Consider the following 16,898-nt stretch of genomic DNA (forward strand, 5'->3'; position numbering starts at 1 on the left):
GCCGCCACAACTTTTCACTTTCACCGGACCATCACTGCGTACAGAATGAGCTCTCCGCTGTCGTCCGGTATTACTCTCGTCGATTATAGCCCTGAAATTCCCGATGATAAGGATCCTCCATCCGCACCAGTAGTGCCATGCGGAATTCCGTTGAAATTCCGATGAGCAATACTCCGACAGTCGTGCGCGATTCTCAACACTACTACGAGATGGTTTGCGTCCAGGTGAGCTGCTCCTGATCGAAGTCAGTTGTTTCTAATTATATACCTTTCAGGCGGAGGACACTCTCTTCAATGTCCCAACACATCTGCTCAACAAAAAGACCCTAACCGACCTGCTCGAAAACGGCGATAAGGGCAGCGAACAAAGCCCCTTATTGCTTCACTCTTCTGTCACGGCTTCTGCTTTCCGTGCGTTTTTGATTGCTTGGTGTCCCGAGTAAGTTTTCTCTGACGATCTCATACAAGTCAAATATTCTTAATTGCAAACATGACCTCTTCCTTCTAATAGATTCGCCAGTAGCACAGAGCGGCAAATATCTAATTGCGAGCGGATCAACGTCCTCACACTTTCCTATGTTTGGAACTTGAAGAGAGACTTCCCGTTCGAATTGCATCCCCTAGACGTCCCTCTTTTCTCACAATCTCAACCGCAGTACAACGAACGGTCTCTCTCTGTCTTGGAGTTGTTGACAGAAGCATTCGCGGAGTTGGTCAAGCGGTGGGACCCTATCCTTCCATCTCAGAGAGATGCATTGGGATTGGAGTTGTACGGTGACCTCGTTGATATTCGGGAAAGATTTTGGGGAGACGCATTTACTGATTTGCATGGGAAGAAACGACGGCCCAAAAGAAAGTCTCAAACTGCACAAGAAGCTCGGACTACGACCTTCATTCAAGGCAATCAGGTCGCTGCCTTAGTCACTCAACATCTCGACAAATGGAAGAATAAGATGTGCCTTTCATCGGAGCCTGGTATCTCAATTGGTAACGGAGAATCTCGCATCGTTAACCCTCATTCTTCACTCAATCTCAATTCTTACAACATTTCGATATTCGCAGCGAATGACAAGCCGGATATCTTATGGACTTCAGTCAGTCGCGATGCACACTTCTATGGTGGCACAGTACTGTTCAAGGTCAGTCTTATCGCTAGCGATTAGAGTCCGGAACTTTAATTACTGATGATACATAACATAGGCCGGAGACGTCCTATTCAAGCTACCCCGCTACAGCGACGAAAAGATGGCTACATTGGCAGACCTTGCCACCATCGAGGTCGCGGTTTCCACACGTTCTGGCATCATGCAATTGAACGTAGTACCGCTACCAGATCACATAAGTCCCTTTGAATTTCGCGGATTCTTAAACATGCTATATCCGAGGTATAGCATCCACCATTCCAGTCTACCTCTGCACAGCGATGGCCGCTCAGCACGCTAACCTAAATCTCCATTTCTCAGAATACAGCCGCTGTCAATGCGACCGGTTTTGACTGCATCAGATGTGGAGTCAGCGCTTCACGTCGCAAATATTTTGGATTGCCATGACATTGCGAGAAAATGCAATGATTGGTTCGAGTCCTCGACCACTTTAATCACTCCATGGGAGAAAGTTCGCGCTGGGCGACGTTTCTCCACGCAAAAGTGGGTCGTAGATGGGTATCGTGCGATGATCTGCGCGAAGGAGCTCCCTCCTGCTACTTTGGCCGCAGAAGTTGGACTTGGGCTTTACTGGGACCTCAGTTCTTTGCGTCAAAAGTGGATCCAGAAGGTGTCGTTCGCAGACAGGCAAAAGGAAGGAGAAGAATTCTTGTCGGTGCTTACTGCTGATCAGAAGTCCGAGATGACAGTCGACATCGAGCGCGCCGTTCGAGACGAGTCGACTAAAGAATCCTTCGATGTATCCGAGCATCTAAGGTCATCGGTATGCGTTCGATTTATGCTTCCGCGTGCATCGGATGGTCTGCTTACTTTCGGTTATTAACACAGGACAGACCTTCCACCGAAGCATCAAGTTCGCAGCTCTCGATAGGCTACACGCCAACCGTGTTTTCGGACAGAACAGATATTGCACTGTCGAACACACCATCGCTACGAGACAGCTTGTTCTACTGTCAGGATCATATCATCTTCCTGGTGAGCTCTTCCCGACTCGGATGGACCATGATCCATGTTTCGTCTTGACAGGATACATTATATTGCTTACATTTTAGGCGGAAACGACTTTATTCAAAGTTCCTCGGCACGGTTTCACATCCTCTTTCTTCACCACACTCTTCTCGTTGCCGCAAGGACCATTCAACACCCAAAGGTACTAGCGACGATCATCCAATCCGATTGCCACCTCAGGTGACCGCACGCGCCTTCCGGACTTTCCTAAGCCTGCTTTATCCAGAGTAAGTGAAGGACTGTTTTTATGCACGTCATGTTTCTTCTCACAGAGGGTATTTGAAGGTTGATTCCAAAGGGCCAGACAGCCATATTCACCGTCGATGACTTGGCCGAATGTGCTCAGCTGGCCAGAATGTGGGACTTCGGCGACATTCGACGTACATCGATGAAGAAGATTCTCGAGTTACCGATGTCACCTTTCCATGGACTGATTATCGGAAGAAAATTACGCAGCTCCCGCTGGATAATTGACGCATACGTTAAGATCTGCAAACAAGACGCCCTTCCATCTCGAGATGAGGCCCAAGAGATTGGATGGGAGGCCTGGCGCGAAATCGTCAAACTGCGGGAGACTAAAATTCGGAAAGTGTTGTTTAATTCTGGTGAATGGAACACAAAGGATTTGGAGCTTGCTATAGAGAGAATATTTCGACATGAGTTGGTCGAGGATGAGAGATATTCGCCGAGTGGTACATCTAATGGTATTTTTTTCCTAGTCCACAATCGCTTGCCTTCGTATGTCTGACTTTCCTAATTTCAGCATAATCAGATGCAACAATGTTAGTAGGACTCCATCTATATCTCTTCGTGTGTTAGTTGCCCCCGACCATAGCTATGGAGGACAGTGGAATATGTGGCCACTGGAGTCTGGATATGATTGCTTAGATCGTCAATAAATTGATGGTCGCCACACTGTGCGAGTGGGACAGGCGTTTCAAAGACAACCTCATGCCTTCCATTTGATCAACCTTCCTTGTTTGAAGCATATTAGCAAGCCCACCGAAACGTGCTACAAATCAGTCGGACCACGGTCCTCAGGCTCGCCACCAACTCGCCACTGCTAACGTTAAGTATGGGCGTCTAACGCGTGTTGTCACCTTTGTGACACCTCGTGTTCCATGTTCAGTCCCTTTGGCGACGCGACATTGTCATCGCATCCCACGACCATCCAGACTTGCTCCAGGCTCACATTCAGTGCTCTGATCTATCGCAGACTACCATCTCATGTCTTCAATCCATTTACAACGAGCGAAACGCTGGAAAACCACCGCCTTTTACGCTGAATGGTACGCAAATGCCGCAGACTACTGCCAGTCATCGGAGGGGAAGCGAGAGTTCGAAACCTGGTACGTTTGTTGTTGCATTCTGGCAGCCCATCGAATGTTTCACGCTTAAAAGTGATTGACGCGCTTTCGATAGGGTACTGTCGACGCATGGACCAATCAAAGGTCGACAGAAGCTCCAGGATTGCGCAAAGGCTCCGCGTAAGAAATACGGGATGTCAACAGGCAATGTAGCAATGTTAAATGCTGCTGCTGTGAGGATATCACGATCTGTCGTCTTAACTTTATCCCCACTGGGCTCATTGACGTGCCGTACGGTGTGAATACAGGTCGAACTAGGTCAGTATTGACTTCTGCGGTAGTTCATGTTCCGTCAAGTAAAGGGTTATGCCTTTTGAAAGGGATTAGCGACGAGGCGTTGGTCCTGTATCATGAATTCATAGCGACATATGGTATAGGAGAACCAGCACGGACAAAGCCTGCCATTCGGTATGAACAGCTAGCATCAACCTCGACAGTGGAATCTAACACGTTTTGATTTTCAGCCGAAGACGTGGAGAAAGCTCTGGGGATTGGATAGCAGTGAGTACGGTGCCGTCACTCCCTTCATTCCACTTCTCTCATGTCATCATCTCTCCATGGTCACAGCGCCGCTATGGTGAGCATCGAATGCCAGGGATCGCATGCCTCACCTTCCTAACTCGTCCCCAGAGGCCCAAATGGACGGACACAAGATGCCGAACATCGACCTTCACTGGCTACACGCCATCGCTATATCAGAATATGTATGTCACAATCATTCCTCCCGTGCTACAAAAATCAATGATCATACCTTGCCAGGATAAAACCAAAGACACGATTGAAGTGTGGCGCACCAGTCCAGAAACATTTTTCACCCACATTGAGCGTCGAGGACAGAGTACCATTTCCTTTCCCGAGGTCGTTCGCATGTCCTCCGAGTTTGATCGTCGTGTGGCAATGATGGACGATGCATTCAGATCTAGCATTCATAGGCTATCGGTGGGTTCACTTCACCTATTTCAGACTCGTCATGATTAACCTCTCCCTCACTCTCAGCTTGCACACTGTGCTTGGTCAGAGGCTGCGGCCCTTTTTGAAGACCTGAAGATGATGGGCTTGATGACCCCTTCATCTCTGGAAAGGGCATACAAGAAGGATACAAAGTTATTGTGGCGCCTCATCAGCTGTTTTTCCAAGGAATCCGAATTCATGAGTAAGTCCTCAATACTTAGGACAGATGGATCATTTGTTAAATGTCGCTTTCTTCATAAAAGGTTGGTTACGAGGAACTTTGACTGCTGTCCTCAGCTGGTGTGACGCATTCCGGCCATATCTCAAGCGATGGAGAGTTCGTTATGAAGTATCTACTCTTGATCATTTCGTACACCGTCTGATTTAGATTTGCAGAATGCGGACGCGACTTCGGATGTTAAGATCGACGAAGATTACCTGAAATGCAACGGTTGGAAGAGCAACTTTCATCAATTTGTGGTAGTTCATATCTCAAGAGGAATGGGCAATATAGCGGGCTTCTTTGAAGGGTTGTACAAAGATTTTCTGGTACGCAATAATTTGTTATGCACGAGGCGTTCTCTACTGATCCTATCCTAGTTGAAGGACCCCACCCTTGCAAGCGCGTTCTCAGCGGAAGCTTACGATTTCCTGGGCGACACTGCGGCAGGTTTGTTTTGGTCCAAGAATTCGGCCTGGACTTAGCTGAAGAGGACATCACAGTTCTAGAATTCGACAGTTTCGTTCGCGAGTCTGACTTCGGTGTTCGCCTCAAGGAACACGCATGCCTCCTCGCTCCGACCCCTCAGGATCTTCTCCACCTTCCGCATTTCGCCTCCACCGTTCTCTTCATGAACCCTACCAAATTCAAACCTTGTCTACCCCATTACGACAAGAAGGCATGGGGCCCCGTCGGCGCTTTCACTCGAGGCCAAGCGGAAGCCTGGTCAAGTATCACTGGTCATATGGGTATTCTCAGCATAATACGCATGTGGCTGAGCGGCGAGTATCGAGATGAGGACGGGAACTTGAAGGAAGAAAAGTTGGGAATAAATTCGGACATCATGTGGATCGAGGTTGACGCTGCCATGATGGCAATGGCTAGTACGCTGGATAGAGATGGGGTCGACAATAAGGGGAGAGTGGCGAAGGCGTTTGGACTCCTCAATCCGAAAGACCCGAACAGGCCGATGACGAACAAGTATCTATTCAAGTCGTATATTCCACAGAAGGAGACGTCCAGGATCGAAGAGGTAGTCGAAGAGGTAGTGACTCCCACTTCTGTCGCTTCCTCATCGCCTGGTCGCGATGCCCCCAGCATACCGGTCGCGGCGCCAAGTGAGACAATAGCGAAGTCAGGCCACGCATACGTTTCCGAGCTGGTCAAAGAGGCTGGCCTGTTGAAGGAGAAGGTCAAAACGCGGAAGGGTCCGTCTGTTGAGGTCGTAGCTGCTAGCGGTCCCGGTGACGACGATCTAGACGAGGCCGAGAGACTCGAGTCGTTACCGGATGTTCTGCCTGCGCAGTACAAATTGGGGAAGAAAGTGATGAAGGTGCGTTATTGCCACGGTCTCGTCACTAACTGTTGCCTAATCGTTGGCATTCTAGATCTTCCATCGTATCCTCGATCTGGATGAGCAGATGAAGGATTCTTCGGACATCGCTGAGAAGAAAGGCCAATTACGTTGGGCGGATTTCGAGAGGGTAATTAAAGCTCACCGGATGCCTTCACTCAACCCTTTCTCATTACTGATGCACATACTCTTCAGGCTATGAAGAGGTCAGATAATCATACTAGAATGCGGAGGATGTGAGAGATGCTGATTCCCGTACAGAGTCGGCTTCGAGGTTTACCAGACAGCCGGTTCTTCTGTCCGTTTCGATCCGCCTGCGAAGACCGCCAGACCGATCAGCTTTCACCGAGTAGGCGACTTCAGTATCTTTGTCCTTCCTCATTTACAACTGACCTAACGATTTTACACACAAGCCTCATCCCGATTCGACATTGACGCCACAAATCATGAAGTGGTCAGTTGTTCCGTGTCCCTATTCAGTGCCGCAAGGTTCACAATCGCTGATACTATATTGATGCGTGGTAGGATTGGTGCACGATTGAAGAGATGTTACGGTTGGACAACGGCAACATTTGAGAGAGAGATGCAGGAGGGAGAGTAACATACGCGGCGAGGGACGGTATGGAAAAATGTCGATATCTTGGATTGCGCTAGAGCACACCTTGGTCGTACATGTCTCGATCTTGGATTTAGAAACCTAATAGTATACGTCACTGACAAAAAATGTCCTGGACGCGACATCAGCACCATAAAGAAAAGGATCAGAGCTCGAGTAGCGAAGGACCTTACTCATAGTGGGACGTCTACACAGCTGGCGCCTCACGCAGATGCTGCGTCACAGTCTTCCATTTCCAGCTCCTTTCGCCCGTGTTGACGAGTTCGTTTTGATTATCCTTACTAAAGTCCATCTTGCCTTCGCCCACGAGTGCCCTATGTGCATCAAAACCTCCGTTATTTGACTAAGTCAGAATAAAAAACGGATCATGATACGCACCTGATCCAGTGCGCAGGCCTTCCCTCTCCATCTCTGATAGTCGTTTCTTTGAGTTGCAATTTATATTGCACCAAGTCCTCCGTACGCAGCTCGATCTCCCTTCCAGTCCTCTCCTGAACTAACTCTCGAACCTCCTCAAAGCTGATGCTGTCGCCAGCGATGCGGATATGGTCCGGCACCTCCGAAGCGTTGACTGGTGACATACAGAGGATAGAGAGCTCAGCGACCGCACGCCCGATGTCCGATTTGGATGTGACAGAAAAGTTGGCGGAAGTCGACCCAACAGCAGAGAAAATAGATCGGCCAATGTCGAATCCGACTATATGTGGCCCCATTAGAGTCTTCGTGGTCAGTATAATACGCCAGTCGATGCTGCTCACAGAGAGGCTAGTGCGTACAGAATAAGGAGGTCGGCCAATGCCATTTTAGAGGTAGGCATATTTCAGGGAGATGGACGTACGGTTATAGCAATTTCGAGGAAGAGACCCGGATAGACCACGACGATCTTCATTTCTTTCCCGCTGTCCTTGACCTTCTCCCGCATTTGAACGTCATTCTGACGCTTGTAGATCCAGGCGGAGTGGTCGTAGCCTGGGAAGTCATTAAACCGGTGATCCCTTCGACGAGAAAACAAAAGTTCGTAAGTTAAAATAAGTACGCAGTAGAGTTCCTGAGGAGCTGGACGGCTTACACTCCGAACTCGCTCGGAAAGTACACACATACATTCTGCGCTAGTGCTGCCTCGAACAGGTCTTTGGCGAGTTCCTTGGCTTCGTGGTTGAGCACATCAATAACGACATCAATGCTCTTCAGAGCCTCGTTCAATGCCTGCTTCTGCACATGACGGTCAGACGCGGTAGGTATCTCGTGAAGAGTGGCTCCAAGGGATTCGAGTCGTCTCGCGTTGGCCGATTGAGCGCTGCGCGTGATGACGATGACTCGAGAGAAGAACGGTCTGTATGGAGACTCAAGAAAGACTGAAGCTATAGCGAAGCCTACAGGTCCGATTAGATCAATGGTTCCAGAAACACTATTCTCGACTCTCACCTAGACTGCCAGTCGCACCTGCGATGGCCACAGAAGTCTGACCTCTGCTTAGGCGGACGGCACTAGTATACGACATCTCTCGATGAAGAGGCCTGGCTAGAGCTGTGCTATTATACAACCTACAGACTGAACCACGACGAGGCGTCCTGAGACAAGGTGGTCACGAGAGGAATCGTGCGTGTGCGTATTCCAGAATATCATGACGCGAACGTGGAGCAGTATAAGAATTGCGACACTTCCCCTGTCGTTTACTGAGCTATTTATAGGCCTCTCTGTAAGATCTTATCAGATAATGTTGCGGATTGGAAGGAAACGGTCGATCCCAATTCCACCAACATTAACTCTTCAACGTTCACCATTCGACGATAATTTACGACCTATAGAGCTTTGATTTTGCGCACGGGCACTCCTGCGAATGACGATCCATCCGTGAGCTTGAAAGAGCCGACATATACGTGGGGGGCATTTCCCATTACTTGGCGTCGCGTCGCTCGATGGCTTACAACCTATGTCAAGAGCTACATATACGATTTATTGGCATACATTCCATACACTACTGTCAAACCACATAATGAAGAATAAAGGAAACATACATTGACGCCACCTTCCTCCGATTGAGATCGTACTAAGTTATCCTAAGCCTCCAATATTGCACCAACAAACAACCGTACTTCAATCTTTTTAGCTCTTCGTTAGCACTTGATTTCTTCCTTTAACTTCCCCACCCGACCTTCCCTTCACTCCGCAACAGTCGGCACATCCGGTCCCTTCACAGGGTTACCCGGTCCTTCCTTCTCCCTGTCGAACTCCCCACTCGCCCTTTCCCTCGTTCGGCTTCTCGACACCCTATCCAACAGCGCCGAGATCCCATGTCCATGTCCGTTCCTGCCCCGCTCCTTCTCTGGCTCCCTTGGCTCCCTTGAACCGTCACGAGTACGAATGTTACCAGCGCCACCGCGCCCGGTGGACTCGAAGCCGTCGTGGTTGTGCGTGGCGTGTGGATGCTCGTGTTCAATGGCGGGGGCGGGAGCGGAGGTGAGGTTGGCGATACCGCCACGACCGGTGGAGTGCCTGGAACGATAGCAAAAAACACACGGGTTAGGGTCAGATTTGAGATGTTTTTGACAGGGTAGCGATGTTCGGGGAAAGGACAGGGGCGGCGGGACAGATGCAGACGATAACGAGACGGCAGAGATACGGTCGAATAAATGTTGATAGATAGTGACACTCACGGTCCGACAGACTCATGATGATGAGCGGCCCTCTCCTCCTCTTCGATCTCGCTTATGTTCACGTCTATTCCGTCGCCAGCTTTGAGATTCCCGACTCCTCCACGTCCGGTGCTGTGTACGGCGGGATGAGCATGGTGAGGGTCTCGAGAGCGAGAACGGGAGGGCGAGCGTATGTTGCCCATGCCGCCGCGGCCAGAGGAATGCTATCGAGCCAACGCCACCGGTCAACGTCAAAGTCAGCACCACGATCTCTACATCCTTGCATCGGGCAATAGGCAATAGTGAGGGAGGATAACTGACCAGAGCACCGGCATGCTCAGCTTCCGCCTTTCTGACCACGTCTCTCTCGTGCTCGTACACCGCTTCCCTGTTCTCCGTGACGTCGCGCGAGGGCGAACGTATGTTTCCTGCTCCTCCGCGGCCGGTGGATACGATTTTGCCGGACTCTTGGACAGGATGGGGTTCGCGACCGCGGGTGATGGAATAGTCATCGGGACCATCAACTGGGCGAGCGTCGCGAGAGGCAGAGGTCGAACGGATGTTGCCTGCGCCACCGCGGCCGGAGGATTGCTAGTTGTCGAGGACAGGTAGGGTCAGTTGGACTGATGTTTCGAGCAGTGAAGGCTAGTTGAAGACGCACGAGACGACCACGAGAGGTCGAGCGGTCTTTGTGAGGTGAATCCATGATATCTACAGTCTCTGTCGATGTTTCTGGGCCACATTCGCAGTCAATAGCCATAACACGAACAACACTACAATCCTCGCTACTCACATTATACAGTAGCTTTACTGCTGATGAGCAGAAGAAAAGTGACGACGGGGTGATTCGGAGGTGTGGGTATGAAAAAATGGAGAGCAGCTTGACTCGACAGCGCTGCTTTTGAGGAAAGGTCGAAGCTTGGCCTCCATGGTCCGACGTCACTTGCATTTTTCGAAATCAATTTCGGAGCATTTCGACTTGGCCGCGGGCGCCCTGGAATGTGCCGAAGGCATTTCCTGAAAGGGAGAATATTGCGGCATTGCGGACCGACGCCACTTCACGCGTGTTTACCTCTATTTGGTCGGTGGTGTCTTGTCATGCGAGCCCTCGAGCACTTGTTTTCTACTCTCGACCCAGACTGGTAACCGAGTCTCTATAGCCCAGTATGTGACGTCTGCACGAGTACAAGGTACTCTCGACCATCATCACGTTAGATCGACCTGGGGCACTGCTCATATTTTTTGTTACATCTCCGTGCTGTGCATGATCCTCGGAAACTAGCCATTGGCATGATGACCTGTTTCGAACCTCGCACCCTTGGTATAAAATTATCTTCGGCTGCACTAGCTGGTCAAAGAGCTCGACGAGTAGAAGCACATACCATCTATCTGGAACCTGATGTGCTCTGTGGCATAATATCGCGCAAACTGCTTCACCGCTTGTGAAACTGGGAGTCCGGTCATGAAAGCAAATCGCTCACCGTTACACTCGTATACTACTGCCACTCGGACACTCGTCCCGACGGGGTGCGTGTTTTCCCCGAAGGGGTTGAACGTTTCGTTGTGTGGTGGTGCATATTGGACCTTGGTCAGAGGGTTTGCCTTCGTGCGGATATAGAGAATAGCGGCGGGTGGTGTGGGCTGTTTTCGTGCGTATATACGCGTACATTTCTCAACTGATGTATTGTCGAACCCATATCCTCCTCTGTAAAGCATGCGAAAGTCTGCATCTTTACTCCTGAGCTTAGAATCCGTAATAATTTGTGCCATGCTGAGCTTTGTTCGCGGTGCATACTTACAACTACGCCACTCCGCACTCCGCAGTCCACCCAGACGGAGGCAACCTTGCTTGGTACATCGTTGAATGCGCCTTCTGCTAGGCGAATATTTGGCAAGAAGATCATGGAAGTTGGCTTCTCTGTCCTTCTGCGTTGACATGAATATACTCGCTCCATATCCTACGATGCCTAGCTGCCTGCCTAAATAATCATCGCTCTTATAGGCCATGGAATAGCACGAATAGAGCTCCGCATCTCACGATTTTCTCAAATCTGATGGGATCATGGTGGAGGCCTATTGCCTGGTAGTCCCTTTCACAAATTTTGACGGTTCTTGGAAAATAGCGAGGCATGTACGCACATGCCTTTTATCTTTGGCACTCCACTCCACACTGCACCGCATCGTGAATATAATCATTGTTCATCGTGCTGTTACCCACACTCAAGCACTGCCCTACCCACGTTAAGTCATGTCCGTAAGTGGGGAACGTTCATTCATACTGTTCTTTCATAGACTCACACGTTGCGTATAGCGTAGCTCCTTGCCACAGTCCAGCTGCTAATGGTTCGCTGTTCAGAGTCGGCGCTGGGTCAAAGTTATGCTATAGTCGCGATGCATCTCTTCTATATGGTTGTTTCTAATTTAAAACTCTCATGAAACGCAACTGGTGCATTTGGTTACGGTACGGCATCAATTCTCCCGCTGGCTATGCTTCATTTGGAGCGAATCATCATATAACCGTTTCGAGCTCTGTTGGACCCTCAGCGGCAGTTGGTAATTACTATAAGTGAGCCACGCACTGTACATGCAACGTCACGGTAGGACTAGAAGCGAGCGAGGCCTGTTCAGACGCTTTGCAAGCTCGTGAATGGGATACCCTACCTACATCGAATAGTATTCAAACTTGTTTCTCTGTCGAGCGGTTTGGAGATGTATACGATGAGGAACAAGTTATTTGTAGAAATCCTAATTTGTCGCCCAGTCATATGCGCGTGTCCTCGTCCCCGCACTGCCAGGATGCGCTAGTAGATTGTCAGGATATAAGGTTTAGGCCTTATATAGCAGGGCGATGTCGGTAGTGCTCAGTCACCGATGCACTCATAAATAAGGACAACGATTCGCGTCACGAATAAAGTGAGCAAAATATCCGTGATTACAAAAAAAAAATTACCCTGTCGAAAGAGTCTGGTTTCTCGTACTATTCGACCACATTCATGGAAATCTAGAGTCTTTTGCATATGCTATCCATCGCTATAAATAAACCTATGATATGTCCGATATCGATAGCTGGGTCACATGAGGAAGGGTCGTGGCGCATAGCAGTATCGCCACCCTGGGCATCTTTAGAAACAGAGGATAGCCGTCCTTATCCCAGCCTATTATATAGAGCTGCAGCGTCCTTCACCCCGACACTATTGCTCTCCTCTGCTCTCGATTCCATCCTATCATCTTGCATCCCACTTGCTACTAATCGACATCATCAACAGAATAGTACCATGGCCTTGATCACTCAACGTCGTACCACGTCCGCCGAATCCCCCAGCATGGACTGGCTCGATGCCCTCATATCTACTGTTGGGGTTGTCTCGACCCTAACAGAGGCACCGTTACCATGGGTCTCTGCAGCTACCGAGGTCGTACTAACGCTTCTCAAGAGGATAAAAGTGAGCCTCAATCGCATCATCACTTTTGCACAATGCTAATACATGATCTTCAGAGCTCATTACAGAATGCAGAGGACTTGAAAGACTTAGCGTGCTCGATCGTCGACTTCGTCGTTCTCTTCCGAGATTCCACTATTCAACATACAGGCGTTTCATCGGACTCTAGCCGTGAGAATCCCTTCAAGCAGACCTGTATCGAGTTCACAAAGTACGATTAATATTGTAACCTTTTGCAAGAATATATATATATATAACATTTTAATTCGGTCCTGTAGCACACTCACAACTATCTTGAACGAACTTAACACGATGAAGAATCGAGACAAGAACTGGTTGAAGAAGTACCTGAAGGCCGAATCTATCGGAAGAAAGATCGCCAGACACAAGGACTCTTTGAGACATATCCAAGATCAACTTACCGTCAGCTGTTTTTCCTTCGTTCGCCACTCGTCGCTGTTGTAGGGCATGGAACACTGATGATGCTGGTGTGGCAGACCCGTGCTGCTGTGGAAACAGGTTTTTATCTGCCCCTCATCAAAGACGACCTCTCGTCCCATCGCGTCGAGTTTCGGGAGCACTTCCAAGAGCTGAAGTCCCACATTGTGGGCGATTATTACAGGGGCCAGGTAAGAGACATTCCTCTACCCCTTCTATGATGCGCCTAATAGATGCTGTAAATCTTATAGTTCAGGATACTAAAACGAGGAGATCTGCATCTGATACAACAGCATGCCGTGAACCGCGAATATGTTGTAGAGATACAAACTACGGGATTAGTATCCACGCAGAAGTTGACGAAGAGACAGCGCCGTCACAGAAGGTTTTATGGAGACTTTCACGTCAATTTAAAGGAATCCGTCGAGTGTATTGTTTCGGTGGCCAATGTTTTCGAAGGGCGAGACAAAAGAGTTGTCCGTCAGTACCGAGGCCCAGAATCTGCAGCTGTAAGCGATTCATTAGCACGACTGGAAATGTCAAGGCTCACGAGACGCAGAGGTTTGAACAGGATCTTGACTTCTACGAGAAGACTATGTACGTCCTACCACTTGTTTGTCAAGACTTCAAGATTTTTATGTTGCAATTGCAGGCATCCAAATATCGCACAAGTATTCGCGGTTCTACCTGACGTCCATTCAATCGTCTTCCATGACGGTAAGTGAATGCCGAACAATCGAAATAATTTCTGACCTGTGTCTACTATTACAGACACAACAGTTCACCTCCAGGATTATCTGAAGAATATACCTTCATCCGTTGATAGATTCATCACTGAATTCCGGATTGTGAGTACTCATACATAAACTGGGCACGATCGTGCAATAACATTTGTCTATGACAACAGGCAGAAGAATTATCGGTATCTACTCTTCAACTGACACTGCATATGCAATATCACTAGAGATTTACACATTTGATTGAATTTTGCAGAGTTTGGAAGAATATTTCAAGACAAAACCGTATTCTGTCGTAAATACATATCATTATCTTGTCGAACGCTGTGTGTTCATGCTGACGTGGGTATGATCCTTGTAAATAGATGATTGCTTGGGGTTCCATAGTGGACAGGTATCCTTAGCTTTCGGAGGAAGCGGTATATCCAGAGTCGTTGTATGTAACTAATTCCTCCTCTCTCTGAACAGCCTGATGACCTCAATCCGCAGGATGCTTCATACCGCAAATTTATTGTCGGAGGACTCCACCGCTATCCTCTTGACCGCATCCCGATTATCGAAAACTCCGATCTCTTCAACAAGAAGATGTCAACTCATGTGCGCCCACTGTCACTACTTCCCATGCTTTATGCTGCCATAGAGGTAGTTAAAGATTTGGCGTGGGAACGCTCTCACTATATTCATCTCGGGGCCAAACCGTATGAGACTCCATTGCCCGGCTGGGGATGTATTTATACAGCCATACCAAACGGAGTCAAGAAGATAGCACAACTTCCTCTGTGCCATGGGCCAGATATCAATTCTCGACAAAGAATCCGGTTTAGATGGTATGGTGGACGGATGACTCGAATCAGAGGTTGGACACGGTAATGGAATTCTATACACTAATGGCTGGATGCTAAAATTATGATCCGGTACTTACTTAGGTGTGAGGTTTTATCTCCAAAAGAGTTTTCCCTGATCGCTCATCCAGTCCGAGAGCCGAAAACACGAGCCGACATAATCCTTTCACAGATCCATCGTCTGGCATTGCTCACTGGTGCCCATGAAGACGACCTTCAATACGGTACGACTTTGTTCTAGTATCACGTCCATTTTCACCTTCACGTTTTGACGCGGTATGTAGCGGATCACATTTCCTTTAGCCTCCAATATAGACGAAAGCGACCTCGATCGGATACAACCAGATTGGTCGGACTCGCTGGAACATTCATGTCAGAAAATCATGATCCTATGGACGGAAGAACGAAGGAGAGAGCCTACGTATTCATAAGAGACGTGGAGATTAATATATACGACGATACTTCCCTGCTTACCACCCCGGAACTTTACTGGGCATCGGATCCGGAAGGAGTAGTACGTTGGACAGAAGAAGAGCTAACCGAATATCTGGCTGCTTGGGATCTACAAACGAGCGACTTGATACTGAAGGCGTGGTACCGTTCATATTGCTGGGATAAGGAAGATCTCGATGCCCTTCGCGAGGCCCATCAATTGTGTGGACTTGATCCCGACAGCGATGAGATAGCCAAAGCACTGGGCCATCCCATTCTCGAGGTGAAGCCCACATTTATTCCCGAGGATATCCTGGGTATGTACATCGTCATTGTCCATGTATCAAGCTGACTGTGATTTTATCCAGCGCCACGTCCTGATTCAGAAGAAAACGAAGACGTGTATCGCAAAAACTCAGGTTCTAATGTCGAGACCCGACCCGGGACGCAGAATCTTCAGTCGAGTATCGTCGAGGGTAAGCTATATTTTCCCCTGAATTATTCAAGGACTTACATTCAATCTGCGCAGTGGATGATACAGAAATCATTCCAGTGCCCATGAATCGAATAGCTTCCGGAAACTCATCCTCGCAGTCTCCTTGCGCTTCGGATAATACTTCGGGCGCTATGATGCCAGAGGATCAATGTACGGTCCTCGAAAATGCTCGAGAGCCGGTCGAGAGCAAGCAAGGGGCTGACAGTTCTAATCATCCAATTGCTGAGGGTACGTGATATACTTATTTGCTAGTGCTCGAAGCTAATCGTTACTATAAAGAGGTTTGCGAGCAAAATACCGCAACTTCAAATAAGGCATCTACGGCACAGGATCGTTTAGAATCGTGCCCTCCGAGTGACGATGTAATTCTCGATGATCCTGAGGTTACGCAATCCGAGATCGGCCCGTTGGAATCGTCGTCGCCATCTGTATCGTCTACTGAGGGTAAGCTGCAAGCATACACCACTTCCAAATTTAATTGCTTACCTTCACATAGAATGTCCTCCGCCCGTCGCGTCTATGGAAGAAGTCTCCGCCTCCAAGACGTACGGCGCGACGGAGCAGATCTGCCAATCTGAGATACAAGCATCAGCGTGCAGGAAGCGTGCGTATCTGCACTTTAGGTCGCCTAGTGTTCTCTTCTTGTGCTTATATTGCTGATTCTATAGTGCTCAAAAAGTTATTCTTGATCTTCTCGCCTATCTTCATTCTTGGCGTCCTTATTGGTATTATCTTCACTTTGGCATACCACTCGCCGTACCTCGTCATTCCGAAGATCAGTGTCCATGTCGAATTTTAATCGGAGGGTTGTCTCGTGCCATAGAGGAGGAAAGATTTATTTTTCTTTTTCGAAGTTCGAGGTGGACATACTTAAGTTGTACCGCAGGCGGAGACTATGAGGGTGTGACGCAGGAGAGCGTTTGGATCATTATTTTTCTCCTCTTTCCCTCTGTTTCTATAGAACTTTGCTACTCGATACTTTCATAGAGTCATTTGGCCTCGTCGCTGTGTCTCAGAATATTTGCTCCCATATGACGATCGTAGTTTCTGGATACATACTCCAATACTAGGTCTTGATCAGAGTCCATCTTCGCACCAATTTATGTTGCCGCATCAAGACAGTCATAAATCCATCACATTATCTCGCCACTCAACGCTAACTTGAGCACTAGCGTACACCTGCGTACACCGGGGACGGC

General features: G+C 48.7%; 5 protein-coding genes across 5 annotated transcripts; 3 read left to right on the plus strand and 2 right to left on the minus strand.

Moving 5' to 3' along the window:
- Positions 1–2,266: 2,266 nt before the first annotated feature.
- STEHIDRAFT_29521 (uncharacterized protein) lies at positions 2,267–2,744 on the plus strand (the record flags this gene model as incomplete). The annotated part of the gene is made up of 2 exons (XM_007305109.1): positions 2,267–2,397; positions 2,456–2,744. Coding segments are annotated over 2 exons (420 nt in total), but the record flags the coding sequence as incomplete, so codon positions are not given.
- Positions 2,745–3,350: 606 nt separating this feature from the next.
- On the plus strand, positions 3,351–6,155 carry STEHIDRAFT_140013 (uncharacterized protein; the record flags this gene model as incomplete). Its single annotated transcript, XM_007305325.1, has 15 exons — positions 3,351–3,519; positions 3,593–3,710; positions 3,786–3,795; positions 3,858–3,945; positions 4,002–4,038; positions 4,105–4,114; positions 4,168–4,241; positions 4,297–4,476; positions 4,534–4,690; positions 4,752–4,825; positions 4,885–5,037; positions 5,089–5,158; positions 5,194–6,041; positions 6,097–6,106; positions 6,130–6,155. The coding sequence occupies exons 1-15, from the start codon at positions 3,398–3,400 to the stop codon at positions 6,153–6,155; spliced, it is 1,977 nt and encodes a 658-aa protein (XP_007305387.1). The 5' UTR covers positions 3,351–3,397.
- A 710-nt stretch (positions 6,156–6,865) lies between these two features.
- Positions 6,866–8,179, minus strand: STEHIDRAFT_59774 (uncharacterized protein; the record flags this gene model as incomplete). The annotated part of the gene is made up of 5 exons (XM_007305169.1): positions 6,866–6,992; positions 7,057–7,375; positions 7,513–7,673; positions 7,748–8,051; positions 8,098–8,179. The coding sequence occupies 5 exons, from the start codon at positions 8,177–8,179 to the stop codon at positions 6,866–6,868; spliced, it is 993 nt and encodes a 330-aa protein (XP_007305231.1).
- Positions 8,180–8,840: 661 nt separating this feature from the next.
- On the minus strand, positions 8,841–9,905 carry STEHIDRAFT_59204 (uncharacterized protein; the record flags this gene model as incomplete). The annotated part of the gene is made up of 3 exons (XM_007305130.1): positions 8,841–9,174; positions 9,336–9,538; positions 9,636–9,905. Coding segments are annotated over 3 exons (807 nt in total), but the record flags the coding sequence as incomplete, so codon positions are not given.
- Positions 9,906–12,589: 2,684 nt separating this feature from the next.
- On the plus strand, positions 12,590–16,498 carry STEHIDRAFT_111899 (uncharacterized protein; the record flags this gene model as incomplete). Its single annotated transcript, XM_007305326.1, has 18 exons — positions 12,590–12,757; positions 12,811–12,965; positions 13,033–13,177; positions 13,252–13,383; positions 13,444–13,701; positions 13,737–13,789; positions 13,845–13,909; positions 13,964–14,040; positions 14,186–14,255; positions 14,295–14,365; positions 14,419–14,795; positions 14,856–14,995; positions 15,056–15,520; positions 15,572–15,679; positions 15,733–15,927; positions 15,952–16,143; positions 16,196–16,303; positions 16,368–16,498. 18 exons carry the CDS (start codon positions 12,590–12,592, stop codon positions 16,496–16,498), a joined length of 2,910 nt encoding a protein of 969 aa, XP_007305388.1.
- Positions 16,499–16,898: the final 400 nt, after the last annotated feature.

Source organism: Stereum hirsutum (assembly GCF_000264905.1).
Source record: "Stereum hirsutum FP-91666 SS1 unplaced genomic scaffold STEHIscaffold_9, whole genome shotgun sequence".
NCBI classification, from domain to species: Eukaryota; Fungi; Basidiomycota; class Agaricomycetes; order Russulales; family Stereaceae; genus Stereum; species Stereum hirsutum.